We start from the raw sequence: 16,951 nt of genomic DNA on the forward strand, positions 1-16,951 counted from the left end.
TCATACGACAAGTAAATAAAACTTGCTGGGAAGATGTTGCTTAAGGGATAAAATGGTTCATCCAACAAGTGAACCAAAAATTAAATATTAACTAAGGGAAGGTAAGCATTTCTAGTCACATCTAGCAGAGAACTCAGGTATATAAAGACTGAAGACCTCTGAGTTAAGTCTGATAGCAAAGGCTGGCTTCTTGGAACTTCCAGAAATTGAAAACCATGAAACTTCTATCACTGCTACTATTGTGTGTTTTTATAGCTAAGTCCCACACTGCCACAGACTACGAAGATGAGGTGATTGTTTTAAATTATTTATTTAATATTATTACTAGTAGTATTAATATAAAATAGGATAAGAGTCGTAATTATATGTGAATGTTTATTTTAATGCAATTAATGTTGATTTTCATTACGAAATTGCATTGTTAATTCAGGGACCCATTTTATTTAAAGCATGTTTTATAGTATTTCTTATATAAAAACAAAATAATAACTTCTTGCTTTCTGGTTTATCTCCTTTATTTTCCAGGAGTTCCCTGGCGCAGTTCCGGTAAGATGTGCTTTTCCCGTTTGTTATTGTCCTGAGTACCATGATTCTCATTTAGTTCTACCAATGCATCATTACAAAAGCCTGAAAATTTGTCAGACTATAAAATGATTAAAATTATATTAAAAGAAAAAAGCTGGAGTAAGTTGCTCTTGGGTGAAGGAGGGTAATGAAAAGCTCTTGAAGTTGCTGGCTGTTTACAAATGAGAATTGTGACCTAAGTTTAAAAGCAGAATAAAGTGTAGTGGCAGAAAATGAACTATTGTTTTTCTCAGATGAGAAAATTTATATCAGTGCTAATGTTTATTGTTATTATTAACGGTTGTGAAACACATTGTTCAATCTAATTTTATTCATTTGAAAAACAGTTTTTTCTCAAGTACTATCTTAACAGGCTTATTGCTAGTGGCTTGAAATTATAAAAACTACAGAAATTCATATGGGAAAACGAATATTGGAGAAATTTAAAAGTTTTATTATTAGATAAATCCTGGTCAAATTTCTTGTATATAACATATAGTATCATCATAGTAGATGTGAGAATACATAATAATATTGAAATACACTGATTCGTTTTTGGATCATTTGCTGAATTTGAAGGGAACCAAAGCGTTCTAATTATCAGATGGTCCATATAAAAAGGTAATTACCTGGTTAATTGCAGTGGATAAGAAAAATGCAGAGAATGTATAAGGGTAAGCTTTTGTAAAGAACTTCACTAAGCACCTTCACATGCTTGCTCACCAGCTAGTCCTTACAGAGGCAGTTTAAAAGTTTAGGCACAAAATGGTTTTTCTAGTTTCTGTTATTTCAGTAAGTGGTCTTCATGGACCTAAATGCCCACGTAGTTGCTTTCTTTCTTCTTCTTTTTACCTCTTTTCCTTTTTCCTTGTAAAGCCAGACCATCAGTACTACCATTCTAGCAGTGCTCTAAAATGAAAGGAGAATATTGTTCTTCTGTTGTAATTTGATTTTTAATAAACAGGTGAATCATATCTCATACAGTTCCTGTTAGATCGGATGAGCTCTGGCTGGGACCCTGTCTTAGAATATGTGACATATGTATATTTACCCCAAATCTTCACACATTAAGAGTGCATAGTTCACTAGTTAGGTGGGGCTTAAACAACTGCCTGGGTTTAAATCATAACATCCCCATGAAATGTTAAATACTGTTATAACTTAATGAACAAATGATAATAAAGTTGCAAATAGTCATCCGATGACTTCTAGGGTCACAAAACAGCAAGAGAGCCCAGGTGCTGCTTCAAATCTAGGCATTCGTTCCTCTGTCAAAGGGCATAACTACTGACAAAGAACATACGATAATATAAGTACTTCGAGTCAAAATTTTTAGATTGTATTGTGTATTTTCCACTTCACTAGCTTTTAATGTAGTATTTTTTAAGTTAGCAAACAATTTTAATGGCTTTGCTTATACCCTGTGAACTATTTTACACACAGGAAAATCATGGTGTTGATAAAGACATTATGTCAGAAAGTTCATGAGAATAATCTATCAAATAATTTCATTGATAGAAGATAATAATCAAATTGTAAATAACAGTGAAGAAGCCATTTAAATTATAGTATCTGTTATGTGTGATTTCAATAATAACAGTAATGAGCACTTGCTATGTGCCAGGTACTGTTCTGAGTGAATCTGAAGCAGTAAGCCATTTAATCCTTACAATAATCTTACAAGGCAGATACTACCCAGCCACCAGGGTTAGGCAGATACTAGCTATTATTATCCCTGTTTTACAGTTGAGAAAACTAGGGCACAGACAAAGTGTGCCCAATTATAGGTTACTATTTTGTATGTTCCAACTTACAGGTTTCAGAAATCTAACGTCAATAGTATTCACAGACTGATACGGCTCAGTTTTGTCCTAGGACTTCCTTTAAAAACTACTGCAGGTGCAATAGCTTTTCATACAGTTGGTCTTTCTACCATTACTGAATCTACCGATTTAGCATACAAACTAGCCAGTTGATGCTGAAGCAAATCATCAGGCTTGCGATATCCTTATTTATACAATGAAGGTGTTGGTATAGTTACGTCTCAAATGTTCTCTAACACCCTACATTTTATTTCTGCCTGGTTCCCTGAAGCCTTCAGTGGGTGCCCGCGGTCATCGACCCCTTGACAAGAACAGGGAAACGGCTCCCAGCCTGAGGCCTGCCCCACCTCCCATTAGTGGAGGTGGCTATCGGGCCCGTCCAGCCAAAGTAGCTGCCGGCCAAAAGAAAGTGGAAAGGAAAGCCCCCGATGCAGGGGGCTGCCTTCATGCCGATCCAGATCTGGTGGGTATACTGATGCTTCTTGAGTAGCGAGGCCCCCACTCAGAGAAAGCCTATATCCATCATGGCTTCCTACTGCTACATTGGCCCATGTTGCAATCACTGCTATTTTGTCTGTTTATTTTGGCAGTAGAATACAAAGCATAAACTTATTGTGCCTTTGATGTAGGTTTCTTTTCTAGTGTTCTTTTTTCTGGGCCCAAGGTTACAAATTCGGTGGTGAGGGCGCTGTCTTTACCTTTGTGTTTTGCCCACTTCCTTTGTGGGAGTGATAAAATATTTGTAGCCTAATAACATTTCTTCTGTGGTAAGGAATATTTTTAATCTCCATAAAATATGATGATAACTAAAATTTCTGCTCTCATATAAAAGAAAATCAGATTACAACTTTTTGTATTGATTAATGATATGATTGAATTTTTACCAAGGCTTCATATTGGGTCCTTTCAGTTTGACCCCTTGCTGAGATTTGCCTTTGTATACATAGGTATGTATACATAAGAATCACCTGGGGATCTTGTTAAAATGTAGGTTCTGATTCAGTATATCTGGGGTGGAAATTAAAATTCTCAGCAGGGGGTTGAATCAAAATGAACTGGTTTGAAACTAGAAAAAGCCCTGATTTTTACTTTGTGCTATTTTAACAAAGATCCATCCATAGCCCAAATCCTTCATCTCATGCCTGGTATTTTCTTCGTTTAGGGAGTACTGTGTCCTACTGGATGTCAGTTACAAGATACTTTGGTAAAACAGGAAAGACCAGTTAGAAACAGTGTTAATGAGCTACATAACGATGTGGAGTCTGTCTCCCAGACCACTTCTTCCACCTACCGGTACATTACTCTGCTAAAAGACATGTGGAGAAACAGGCAGAAGCAAGGAAAAGGTAAATATCCTTGTGTTTTCCATTTGGTTCTCGGTAATAAAATTGGAACTGTTAGACTGCCATGGGAATCGTGATTATGAGAAGATTCACATTTCTAAATAACAGTCATACTACTCTCAGTGTGAGCCTGATTACCTCAAGGTCCTTAGCTAGGTGCTTTCTCATGAAACTTGTTCACTGTGGCTATTTAACTCTCAGTCCCAGTTTGCCATCAGCGAGGAAGATTTTCTATGAAAAATTTCACTGTGATTTCTTCTTCATTTCTAGCCTTCAAGGAGCTTTGTCTTGTGACTCAGAAGGCAATATTCACGGGATAACACTTAAGCATGTATAGATTTAACATTCAATGTTTTGACTATGAGAGAGTAATCCGTGATACATTCAGTTGTATTGGAGATGATGATACCACACCTTAGAATCTTGAGATCTGAATGTTGAGTGCTATTGGTTTAGTGGTTAGGAATCACCTAGTGAGTGAGCATAGTACAGGCCTCTCAGTTAGTAGCTTAGTTATGTAGTGCTGCAATGAAACAAATACCACAAGTGGATGGCTTTAACAAAGAAAGTTTATTTTTTCATAGTATAGCAGGCTAAAAGTCCAAATTCAGGGTGTCAGCTCCAGGGGAAGGTTTTCTCTCTCTCTGTTGGCTCTGGAGGAAGGGCCTTGTCCTCAATCTTCACATGGTTGAGAAGCTTCTCAGGTGCAGAGACCCCAGGTCCAAAGGACATGCTTTGCTCCTGGTGCTGCTTTCTTGGTGGTATGAGGTCCCCAACTCTCTGCTTGCTTCCCTTTCCTTTTATCTCTTGAGAGATAAAAGGTGGTGCAGGCCACATCCCAGGGAAACTCCCTTTACCTTGCATCAGGGAGGTGACCTGAGTAAGGGTGGTGTTACAATTCCACCCTAATCTTCTTAACATAAAATTACAATCACAAAATGGAGGACAACCACACAATACTGGGAATCATGGCCTAACCAAGTCAATGCACACATTTTTAGGGGGATATAATTTAATCCATGACAGTAGCATACCCACATTTGGAGATTTTTTTCAGAGGAATTGTGACATCTGTCTTTTAAATGTCAGTGTTCTGCTCTACTTATGCAGGATGTGTAAGATCAAATGCATTCACATCATAAGAAGTTGAATTGTGAGGTGGAAGGCCCAAATACTGCTTTCTCTTGTTTCATCACTAAAGAAATAAGCAACCTATTGTATTTATTATTGAGCATACTTTTTGGCTTATACTTAAGGTAAATTATAAGTACAGTAGATAGACTACATGCTAGTTTGTATATGCTATGGACCAAACAATTTCCGTCAGGTACAACTGCAATAAGATGATAGCCTGAAGGTAGCTTATATGCCTGTTAGTTTATTCTCAGAAAATCAAAATCATAGTTGAGTAGGTGAACATACTTAGCTTTTTATGAGATGAAAATACTAACCATTGCTAATATCATTTCATTTTTCCAGATAATGAAAATGTAGTTAATGAATACACCTTAGAGTTAGAAAAGCACCAATTGTATATAGACGAGACTGTGAATAGTAATGTTCCAACTAACCTCCGTGTGCTCCGTTCAATCCTGGAAAACCTGAGAAGCAAAATACAAAAGTTGGAATCGGATGTCTCAGCTCAGATGGAATACTGTCGCACACCGTGCACTGTCAGCTGCAACATTCCCGTGGTGTCTGGCAAAGGTAACTAGTTAATAAACATATCTCTATAGGGTTCTAGGAGGACCCACACCTTTTGAAAATAAGAAAGTAAAATAAATAAATAAATAAATATCCAGGGGATTTTCCCAACAGTTCATACTAACATTATAACCTATTGCCATTAAATTGATTTCGACTCATAGTGACCCTGTAGGACAGAGCAGAACCGCCCCATAGGGTTTCCAGGGAGTGGCTGGTGGATTTGAATGCCAACCTTCTGGTTAGCAGCCAAGATCTTCTTATCCACTGTGCTTTTAGGGCTCAGATGACGTTATAACAGATGTGACTGTCATAAAGATATCCTTGACATGTTGTGTTCTGACTTGACTCTACCCTTGTGTCAGTTTTTGATGAGCAGGATGGTGTATAATGATGGTGGGGGGCCCAGAGGTGGCGGATATGTATATGTACCTGCTTGCTTGAACAGATGGCAGGACCATAGACACATGTAGAAGTGTTTCCATGCCCTAGAAGTTCATGGATATCCCACAGCTCCAAAGAAGAAGAGCTTTTTTCATCCTCTTGGCAGAAAGAACTCTTCAAAAAAAACCTGATTTTCAGTAATAGGAAGATCCAGTTTCTATAGTATTGTTTTTAAATGTCTAAAAAATGTTCCTCAGTAACCTATATAGTCAGTTATTGTGTTACAGAATTGGTGACTAAAGACCACCTAATGTTGTTGTAGGTCCTTGAATATAACATATTATCTTCTGGTTGCAGAATGTGAGGAAATTATCAGGAAAGGAGGTGAAACGTCTGAAATGTATCTCATTCAGCCTGACAGTTCTATCAAACCATATAGAGTATACTGTGATATGAACACAGAAAATGGAGGTAAGTTTTCATAGTTGTTGATTTCTTAATCTTTGATATTATGATGCCATAAAGGGCCAAGAAGTAAAAGCTAACTGTAATGTAGCTCACAATAAGATGTTATATTTGGAACTCATTCTGATATTTTTGAAAGTTGTAAAATATCTCTATTATTCACAATGTAGGATGGTTTTGAGAGTTTTTCTCTCGTATTTATTTCCTTACTGTATCTATTTTGGAGTACCAACTATAGGTGGGCATAAAATAAATCAAAAGGACAAGGGACTCAGACGTTGCCCTCAAAGTGATATTATTGGTTATTGGTTAATACGTGCTGTTTTGTTTACTTCAAACAAAGGATGGACAGTAATTCAAAACCGTGAAGACGGTAGTGTCGACTTTGGCAGGAAATGGGATTCATATAAACAAGGATTTGGAAATATTGCAGCCAAGGCAGATGGCAAAAATTTCTGTGGCCTACCAGGTAAAACTGGAAGTAAAACACAAAATCATGGTATTTAATTTGTGGGTTTTTTTTTTCCCATTTAAAGAGCATAAAGTGTTAGAGGTCCATTTTCAGGAGTTTGGGGAGGTTAAAAGAAGTTTAGTTACAAAAGAGTGTGAATGCTAAAGATAAGTAAAGAAAGGTAGTTTTTGTTTCTGTTTTTAGTTTCCAAGAGTTTTATTATTGATGAGGTCTTATTTTATTTTTACCTTTAGGTGAGTATTGGCTTGGAAATGATAAAATTAGCCAGCTTACCAAAATGGGACCCACAGAACTTTTGATTGAAATGGAAGACTGGAAAGGAGATAAGGTGAAGGCCCTCTATGGAGGATTCACTGTGCAGAATGAGGCCAACAAATACCAACTCTCAGTGAGTAAGTATAAAGGAACAGCTGGCAATGCCCTCATGGATGGAGCTTCTCAGCTAGTGGGAGAGAACAGAACCATGACCATTCACAACGGCATGTACTTCAGCACGTATGACAGAGACAATGATGGCTGGTATGTATTGCTTTCTTTACTCCTGTTTTCAAAGACGCTACTAATATTATTACTACAAATCATCTCTAATGGATACAGTCATTAATAACCAGCATTTCTTAGGCACTTGGGTACTGTACTAAGCTCTTGATATGTCATACCAGGCATTTCAGCTATAAAGTAGGCATTATTATTATTATTTTACAGATGAAGTTTAGAGAGATTAAGTTATTTACCCAAAGTAATACAACTACTGAGAGATAGAACTTGAATTAAATCAGTTACTTTCTGAATAACGAGTGTTTAGAAAATCATCTCTCTCTTCATATTCTAGCATGTATATTACATTTTCATTTTGTTTTCCAGGGATCTGAAAGCTATCATTATAGTATGAAGTAACAAATGTAATCCCAAGGTGAATTTGCCACACAGGCCTAGTTCTTTGTCTTCCATGGTATAGGGCAGAAAGTGTGACTTTATTTTTGGATATTAGTGTGACTTTATTTATAGAAGCCAAGGGAAAGAATATGCACGTTTGACTGAGTGTAGCAGTCTTCTGTGGGTAAGCTGCACAGAACTGAATTTCAGCATTGCAGTTCTATTCCTGATAACCCCCAACACATTTCCTTTCAGGATAACTACAGATCCAAACAAACGGTGTGCTAGAGAAGATGGTGGTGGATGGTGGTATAATAGATGTCATGCAGCCAATCCAAATGGCAGATACTACTGGGGTGGAACTTACAGCTGGGACATGGCAAAACACGGCACAGATGATGGAGTAGTTTGGATGAACTGGAAGGGCTCATGGTATTCAATGAAGAAGTTGTCTATGAAGATCAGACCCTTCTTCCCACAGCAATAGTCCCCAAAACATAGATTTGTATTCTATATGTGACAACAGTTTTGTACATTATTTTGTACATTATGTTATTGGAGTTTTCTTTCATGCATTACATCCCACAAAAACTGTCAAAAGATTGTGAGTGTGACTTTTTGGAAAAGGTATTTAGGAAAAATGGTATTAAAAATAGTACAGAACTTTCTTTTGTAGTTTTCATTTTCATTGCTCACCAGGAAGAAACTAAAACTAAAAGGGTAAGTGTGGACAGGGTCGGTATTCAGAATTTCAGTTCCAACTGATCATGAAAAGTTTCAAATTAGGAACAGCAATTTTCTATCCTTATAGAAAAACTGTGAAGCCAACAAAAATCTTAATTTTAAAAAGCCCACTTTAAAAACTCTATGTAAGATCTGTTGCAGAAAACTTTCAAAAAGATGTGTTAATTAAACCAGTCTCTGTTGAAATGAACCAATATTTTCTTATTTTGTAATGTATACAGCCAATGAGTTAGGCATTAAACTTGTAAGGAAAGGGATGCATTCCCAGTCTCAAATGTCTGCTAAACTGGCATTAAACATTTGAACATTCAAAATCTTACTCTTCACCCAGGAAAAGCCACTACTCTGCCACTTAACCACCCACCAGGGTCGGAGATTCCAAGAGGACAATCAGGATGGCTCTGCACCATCTGTTTTGTTTGTTAGTGAAATAAGCGTGTAGAAAGCAGCAGGTACCTATTGCCCTTGGGAATTAGGCCTATTGGCCTCAACTGGGTTTTTGTTTTTGCTTTTCACACAGTTACAGCACAACTAGTAGAAGTGGGTTTTTTGTTTTTCCTACCTCTTCCCACAAAATGAGCAAGCCATCTCTCAGCATTTCTTTTGCCTTGGATTCTCCCACCACTTCTCTTCGACTGCCCTAAGCAACCCTGTGACCCTGGGTCTTCCTTCCCTAATGCAGCGTACACAGCTCATTATTGCTGGTTTTTATTTTATTTTTTCCATGCAGGATGGGATTTAATGCAGAGAATTAAATGTTTTCAAACATTGTGAAGTTCTGGGAAAGTGAAGGTCAGGGAAGGTCATTAACGCTGTCTAGGTGCATTGTAAGCTCCCAAAGAATCAAAGGGTCACAGACCCAGGAAACAGAAGCCAATAATCACAGTTTCCTTCAACACTTAAGAAAGTGATTTTTAAGAGAATGCTTGGAGGCCACCAGAAAACATAACTTTAGCCATTGGCCCACGTGTTTGCCTGCCATGATGAAAAAACTTTCACGTGGCTCCTCCTCTCTTCTCCATTCCGAGCCCTTCACAAGTGCATATTTTTGCTGATTTTTGTGGAGACTTATGGTTCTGAACTTAATCTGTCTAAACTTCTCTTATCTTTTGCATTTAAGCAGTCCCTAATTCTTTTCTTCTCTATCTTGGAAATGCTGCTGCTCTCTTAATCCCTCCTCACATCCAACTTCAACTTTTACCTGGTTCCCCTGTCCCACTCCTGGGTAATGTGTAACATGGGAAGTCTATCTCCCCCACTTCACTCCTACTCCATCTACCATTCTGTCATCACATCTATTGTCCTCAAAAAAGAGAACTCTGACTATGTCACCTCCCTGCTTAGTGTTCCATTAACTTCTTGTTACCTGTATGTTAAGAATGCAGAATCCTTAGTTGGGCCTGAGAATGGTTTACTACTTAGTCCCATTGCTGTCTCCCACCCCCATCACTACACACCTACATTCTTATCACAGTAAATGTTCTACCATTCCAGGACAGATCAGGCCCTTTGGGAACTCGGCCTTGGCATCTGAAGCTTCTGTTGCCAACAACGCCTTTCCCCAATATCCTCTGACCAATTGATACTCATTTTCAAGGCCCACTTTAACTGTCAACACCCAGTGAAGCCTGTCTGAGCGCCTTGGGCAGTGTTAGTCCCCTTTCAAAAATTAACATTTATAACTTATCTGTTTACTTGCCCTTCTCCCTCACTAATCTGTGAGCAGTAGAGTAAGGCCAGTCCTTATTCATCCTTATTCATCATTAATATCAAAATTAGCCTGTCAGAAAAGTGGATTTTCAATAAATACAAAATGACTAAACCCATTATCAAAACCTTTCCATTGCTGTCTCATAGTGACCCTGTGAGTAGAACTCATCCAAGGCTGTTACCTTCATTGAAGCAGACTGCCTCATCTTTCTCCCACTGAGTGTCCGGTGGGTTCCAACTGCCGACCTTTCCGTTAACAGCTGAACACTTAACCACTGCGCCATCAGCACTCCTTATGAAAATTTTGGATATCCCTATTTTAAACACATAGAATGCATTTTTCAATAAAGCTGCGCACAGGAAGTTAATATACAAACTGCATGAAAGTAGAACTTTTGAGGCGAGGCTGAGAGTATCAAAAACCCATTGAGTCAAGGCTGGGTGGAGGGTGGCAGGATTTACAACATGTGGGATAATCACATCAGATCACAAAATGGTGGACAACCACACAATACTGCGAGTCATGGCCTAGCCAAGTTGACACACATTTTGGGGGGACACGATTCAATCCATAACATATCATGAAAATGTTTCTATGTTATTTACTATAATGTGATTCTTGATAGCCATATTAGATTATATCGTATGAATGTACTCTAATATATCTAAGCAAGTCACTGTCATTTCACATTTAGATTTTTCCAATTTAAGTGAAGAAAATACCAAAAGCATCCTTCTACATAAACCTTTTTGCATGTATCTTATTATTTCTTTCTAGAACAAATTCCTAGAAGCAAAATTTCTGGAAGAAATAAAGGGTTTTTGACATCCAGATAGATAGATTGATGATAGATAGAGATATAGAGATAGAGATAGATAGAGAGATAGAGATAGAGATGATATAGATAAACAAACCACACCCATTGCCATCTAGTTTATTCCGACTCATAGCTACCCTAAAGGACAGAGTAAAACTGCCCCATAACATTTTCAAGGAGCACCTGGGAGATTCAAACTGCTAACCTTTTGGTTAGCAGCTGTAGCTCTTAACCACTACACATCCAGGGTTTACATATGTATAGATATATATTCCTCCGAAAAGATTGTATCAATTTGTCTTTGACACACAGAATTACAAGAGTTTTTATTTTTCTTTGCCCACACTAACACTGAACATTTTAATTAAAATGTTAGCAATAACTTTTTAATGTTTATATCTTTAATTACTAGTACAAGTAAAAAAAAAATTAAAAATGTCTAAAGGCCATTATTTTTTGCATGAATTAATAGGCAATCTTTACACATGCAGGATAGCAATCAGGAACATGGTATCACCCTCTATTCAAATCTTTCATTCTGTAGCTGATGATACTGGGAGAGTCATATACTTTAGCAAATAATCTTAACTGGTACCAATATCAACCACTATACCTTTTTTTCTCCTTTTCCCAACCAAGATGAGGTCAAAAGGCAGAAAGCTATCATTTATTTTTTGACTGAATTATATTTATTTCTCCCCCAACTTTTTGTTTTCAAAAGTTCCAGACCTACAGAGAAGTTGCAATGATTGTTCAATGACTACCTCTATGCCCTTCACCTAGATTCATCAATTGTTTACTGCATTTGCTTTATCTCTGAAAAGCAGATATTTTTAATGCTGTTTTGCAATAGCTTATGTAGGCATGCAACCTTGAGGTCATGGACCCATGGAGGATGGAGTCCAAGGTGGGCTTAGCAAATATTTTCCAGAGTGTTCTGTTGCAATCAACAAGTGCCTGCTCTGAGCAAAGAGCTGATGAATAGGCAGGTGGCAGTTCAACAGCTGAGCATTTCCCAGCTCACACCTGGAAGGTTCTTTTAATTGAGAACTAACAGGCAAGGTGATAAATATGTTATCTTGCCTCTGTGGTTTCAAAGTGTTGCTCTTTTACTCCGTGGAAATGGAAGAGCCGGGGGACAACTCTTGTTTAAGAATTAATTTGAATTTCCTCTTCATGTGCAAATTCCTGAAGACATTAATTGCTTCTATGATGTTTGAGCCCCTTTCCCTTACCAGACTAATTTAGGACTTTTCCCCTTAGATGAGATTCATTAAAAAATGAATTTTTTTTAAGTACTTGAAATTTAAAGGAAAGAATAAATAAATTAATAAATACACAAATAAATGAATAAAATATACACCCTTTCAAGATACCTCTTAAATGGCTTCTGTTCAGATTGTACTAGCTTCACACAATTTGTTACTTTCATGACTACCAAGCCCTAAATGTGTTGCTACTTCTCAAACGGTTTCAGCGAATAACAGTAACTGTCGTGTTACTTTGTTCAGGTACAAAAAATATTTTATTAATGATTTTTTTGCACCCTGAATGTACTGATGTTTAAATGGTGCCATTCCCTTCTAGACTTTTAGGCATGATTTGAGACGAGAGAATTCGAACGAAGAGTCTGTCATCAGCCGCACTGCTAGCATCAGCTAACTAGCTTTCAAATATATTTTGTTGGTCATAAGAAGAACCTGTATAATTAAATCACCTAAAATCTACCCACACACTTGATAAAATAATTAAAAACAAATGCTATATCCAGAAGTCTCCTGTTTATATGTGAACTACAGTAACATTATCCCAGGAGCCATGAGCCATAATAAAGAGTGTATAGGGTCGCTATGAGTGGGAAGCAACTCAAAGACAATGGGTGTGGTTTATTTTTTTTTTTTTGGAGGGTAAGTGGTTTAGAGCCTTAAGAACTAGGTTGTGAGTTTCATCCTGATGTGTGTTCCTTATTATCAAATCACTTAGCTTCCGTAAGCTATTTTCTCATGTGAAAAAAATCAATTTATAGTGAAACTTGCGAAAGCCAGAACTGCCTTGTTTTTCTGGGTCTTGCAAGTTTTCTGCCTTTGATGGGGTGCAGTCTTACCACTTCTCTATCACTCATCTTAGTGGAAAATATTTGAGCGTTCCTTCTCTGACAGGTTTCCACCTTACACAGTTTCCAGCTTTAGTAGGTTTTACTGTATAAAAATGTCTCACCTGTATTAAAATAACTCTAGTCATTACAGATTAAATGAGTCTGTATGATAATTTTGGGGAAATTGCAATACTTTATTTCAAAGGATTTTCAGAAACAGTGAGCATGTTAAACAGAATAAATGAATCAAAATTTAAATAATTTATTTTAATAAAATCAAAAATAACATTTTAACACCAACAGCTGTAGAAGAGATTTATGCATTCAGAAGAAGTTCAAAAAACGATCTTTAATGTTCCTCTGAACACTGAGATTCCTTAATTTGCAAAAATTTATTGGGTCATAACTGTGTCCCAGGTCTTATATTAAGTACTGGGTATAAAATCCTATGCCTGCACTTAAGGAAAGAGGCATAAATTAAAAGGTTTCCCTCCTGTACGATGGTGTATCAAAGGAGAACATCAAAGAGAGCTCCAGGCTAAAAGGTGAAGACGATTTACCTAGAGGTAAAATTAAAATATAGCTGGATATTTTTACATTTCTGACTCAAGATCAAAACTCTTAATTCAGCACTTTTTCTCCAGCAGCAATATTTAACTACCATGAAATTTCTTGGCAATGCTTTCATGTTCATAACTATTTTATTCATGTATTCATTCATTCAACTAGGGGTTATTTTGAAATGGAAAAACTAAGAAGAACTTTCAGATTAAAGGAGGCAGAGAAGGAACATGAGAAAGAGCAGAAGTTAAGGAAACAGAAAACAACAACAAATTTAAAAAGTAAATATAAAATACAATTGGATTTTTAAAAATCCACCTTTTAATTATAACAAAATCTTCTAAATAATGTGATACAGTTTGAAAACAAAGGGGCATGCAAAGAGTTAAGAAAAGGGGGGGAAAGTAAAAGAAAAAAGTAAACGTAAAATAAAATTGACTTAAAAATTATTTATTATATCTAGAAAAGTCTTCCAAATAAAATGATACAGAAATGTTGAAGATAAAGGGTCATGCACAGATACCTAGGCAAATGTAAAGAAATTGGATATGATGACAATATTAATATTAGACAAGTTGGATTCATCTCCAAAAGTATGAAACAGAAAAAAAAAAAGCATTATGTGATGATAAAAAATATAATACATGGAAAAGACATAATGGTCATAAATTTTCATGCAGCAGAAAATACTATAGTCAACCACACAAAGCAAAATTTCTAGACTACAAAGAGACTACACACATATGTAAAACCGCAGAGCAAGATCTAAATATACACATACAGCCACACACACAAATATGGCTCTGTGTGTGAATACATACATGTATATATTTTTTTCAGAATGATACGTTAATCATATAAAATAAGAAAAGATAGAGAATATTTAAATAATCCTATCCACAATTTCATAGAAGCCCTGGTGGCTCAGTGGTTAAAGCATTCTGCCTCTAACCAAAAGACAGTTCTGCTAACCAAAAGGTCAGTGGTTCGAACCCACCAGCCGCTCTGAAGGTGAAAAATGTGGCAGTCTGCTTGCATAAATATTTACAGCTTTGGAAACCCTCTGGGGTAGTTCTCTATGTCCGATAGGGTCACTATGAGTTGGAATTAACTTGAGGGTGGTGGGTTTGGTTTGGTTTTAGGTAACTACAATTTCATACCTTGAGATTTTTGAGTACAGCTTTTGGATGAAGCTATATTCTCTTCCCTTCCTCAACTTTTTTTTTTTTTTTTTTAGTCTAGAAAAATTGTACTTTAAATTTTCACTTCTTCCCCCCTCTCCCCAGGGGCTACTTAGAAAAGCCTTTCTTAATTTCTAATTAGTCACATTTTGGGGGGGGGGGTAAGAGTGAGTCGTTTTTTGACTATTAATTTCTTTTAATTATTAATTTTAAATATATCTGTATATTTTAAAACATGTAATTTATAAATGTGCAATTTTAAAGATGAGTAAGGAAATATAAGCACAGAAGTTAGAGTCAATATATAGATCAAGGGAGTTGCTAGACAACAAACTTGGCATTCAATTCGGTGGGCAAAGAGTGCTTTCTTCAGCAAGTGATCCTGGCTATCCATCTATAAGGAAACAAGATTATATTTCACCTTCATAACATATTAAAGGTCCCTGGGTGAGGCAAAATGTTTGTGCTTGACTACTAACCTAATGGCTGAGGGTTCGAACCCACCCAGTGGTGCTACATAAGAAAGACCTTGACTTTAAACATTACAGCCAAGAAAACTCTGTGGAGAAGTTCTACTTTGTAGCATGTGGGGTTGCAGTGAGTCCTAATCAACTCGACGGCAATGGATTTTCTTTTGTGTCATAGTTGTTGTTCATAACATATTAAAATAACTTTGTGGAGCATGAACCAGCAGAAGACGGGTAGCAACGTGACAAGAGTCCCTTAAAAAGCCCAAGCTTTTAAGGGACTCTTGTCCTTTAAGGTAAAAGCCTGATGTAAACGCACGGAAGTATGATTGAGAGGAGCGGCCATTTTTAGAGTAGAGCATAGTTTGGGAATGGATTGGACTTGAGGACTAAGGGAAAAGAAGACGCTGAGGAGGACCCCAAGTTTTCTAGTTTAGGAAACTAGAGGGTTAACGATACCTCAGATGAGTATAGGAAATACAGAAGAGGCAGTAGGTTCTAATGGGAAGATAATAAGTTCAATCTCAGCCAGTGTAATGAGAAATAACTAACTGGATGTGTTCAGTATGAGTTGGAAGTATGGATCTGAAGGTCAGGGCTAGAGTCTCAGATTTGGCTAGCATCATCCTATTGGTCGTTGTTGAAGTCACAGTGATGGGTGAATCAACGAAGGAGAAAATGCATTCACTGTAGCGTGAGAAAAGATGGTTTGAGCAAGACTGCTAATTGCCTATTTCAACATCTGTTCTCCCTCTTCTCCTATTACCGGAATTCTAATTTTAATTAGGATAAGCTTGTACCCAAGCTAAAAGTCATTATCTTTCAGCCTTTCCTGCAGCTAGCTATGTATATGTGAATAAGTAACTAATGAGATAAAAGTGGAAGTGTTGTATATCCAAGAAAGTTCCTTAAAAGAGAGAAGCTACACTTTTTCTCTTCTGCCTTTCCTCCTTCTTCCATCCTACCATAAGGACACCGTTTCACCTTGAGGCTAAAAGTCATTCACCAGGATGATGGCTTCCTGAAGACTGCCTTTAGACTGTTCTGTGAACAAGAAATAAGTCTCTACCTTGCTTAAGCCATATGGGCCAAACCTAATCCTAACAGATAAAAATGAGTTGAAATGAGAAACCCCTATACTTAAAGAGTGGTCTGAAAGGAATTGACAGTTAAAAAAGAAAAAAAACACACACACAACTGACATCTTTATGAGACAAGAGGGAGTGGAATGGAAGAAACCAAAAGAAAAAGACAGATTCAAGAGGTAGGATTGGTGCAATAGTAACTGATATTTAAGAGAGATCAAATAGGAAGAGGCTTGAATGCTAGGGCATTAATTTAGAATTACAAAGTCACTGTTGACTTGAAAGAGAGCAATTTCATGAAAGGAGCCTTGGTGGTGCAATGGTTTCAAGACAGTGGTAACAGTGAAAACCAAGTTGAAATGGGTTTCAGGGTGAATGACAGTAATTTCAGAAAGAAGGGAAGTAGGTTAAAGATAAAGTACTGTGGTGGAGTTGGTTTCCACTCACAGCGACCCTATAAGACAGAGTAGAACTGCCCCATAGGGTTTCCAAGGAACGGCTGGTGGATGCAAACTGCTGACCTTTTGGTTAGCATCAGTCCGTCTTAACCACTACACCACCAAGGCTCCAACTACATCTTCTCCTACTATCTTGATTCTGCTAATATTGGCTATTGATTATGAAATTAAAAGAGGTTTACCTAATCATTTGCTAATAAA

At 37.0% G+C, this 16,951-nt stretch overlaps 1 protein-coding gene across 1 annotated transcript; it reads left to right on the top strand.

The window, feature by feature from the left end:
- Positions 1-213: 213 nt before the first annotated feature.
- On the top strand, positions 214-8,360 carry FGB (fibrinogen beta chain). The gene is made up of 9 exons (XM_064267622.1): positions 214-290; positions 526-546; positions 2,659-2,850; positions 3,550-3,733; positions 5,210-5,437; positions 6,176-6,289; positions 6,627-6,752; positions 6,989-7,274; positions 7,887-8,360. Exons 1-9 carry the CDS (start codon positions 216-218, stop codon positions 8,116-8,118), a joined length of 1,458 nt encoding a protein of 485 aa, XP_064123692.1. The 5' UTR covers positions 214-215; the 3' UTR covers positions 8,119-8,360.
- Positions 8,361-16,951: the final 8,591 nt, after the last annotated feature.

The sequence above is a fragment of the Loxodonta africana genome, chromosome 13 (genome assembly GCF_030014295.1).
Source record: "Loxodonta africana isolate mLoxAfr1 chromosome 13, mLoxAfr1.hap2, whole genome shotgun sequence".
Classification (NCBI taxonomy): Eukaryota; Metazoa; Chordata; class Mammalia; order Proboscidea; family Elephantidae; genus Loxodonta; species Loxodonta africana.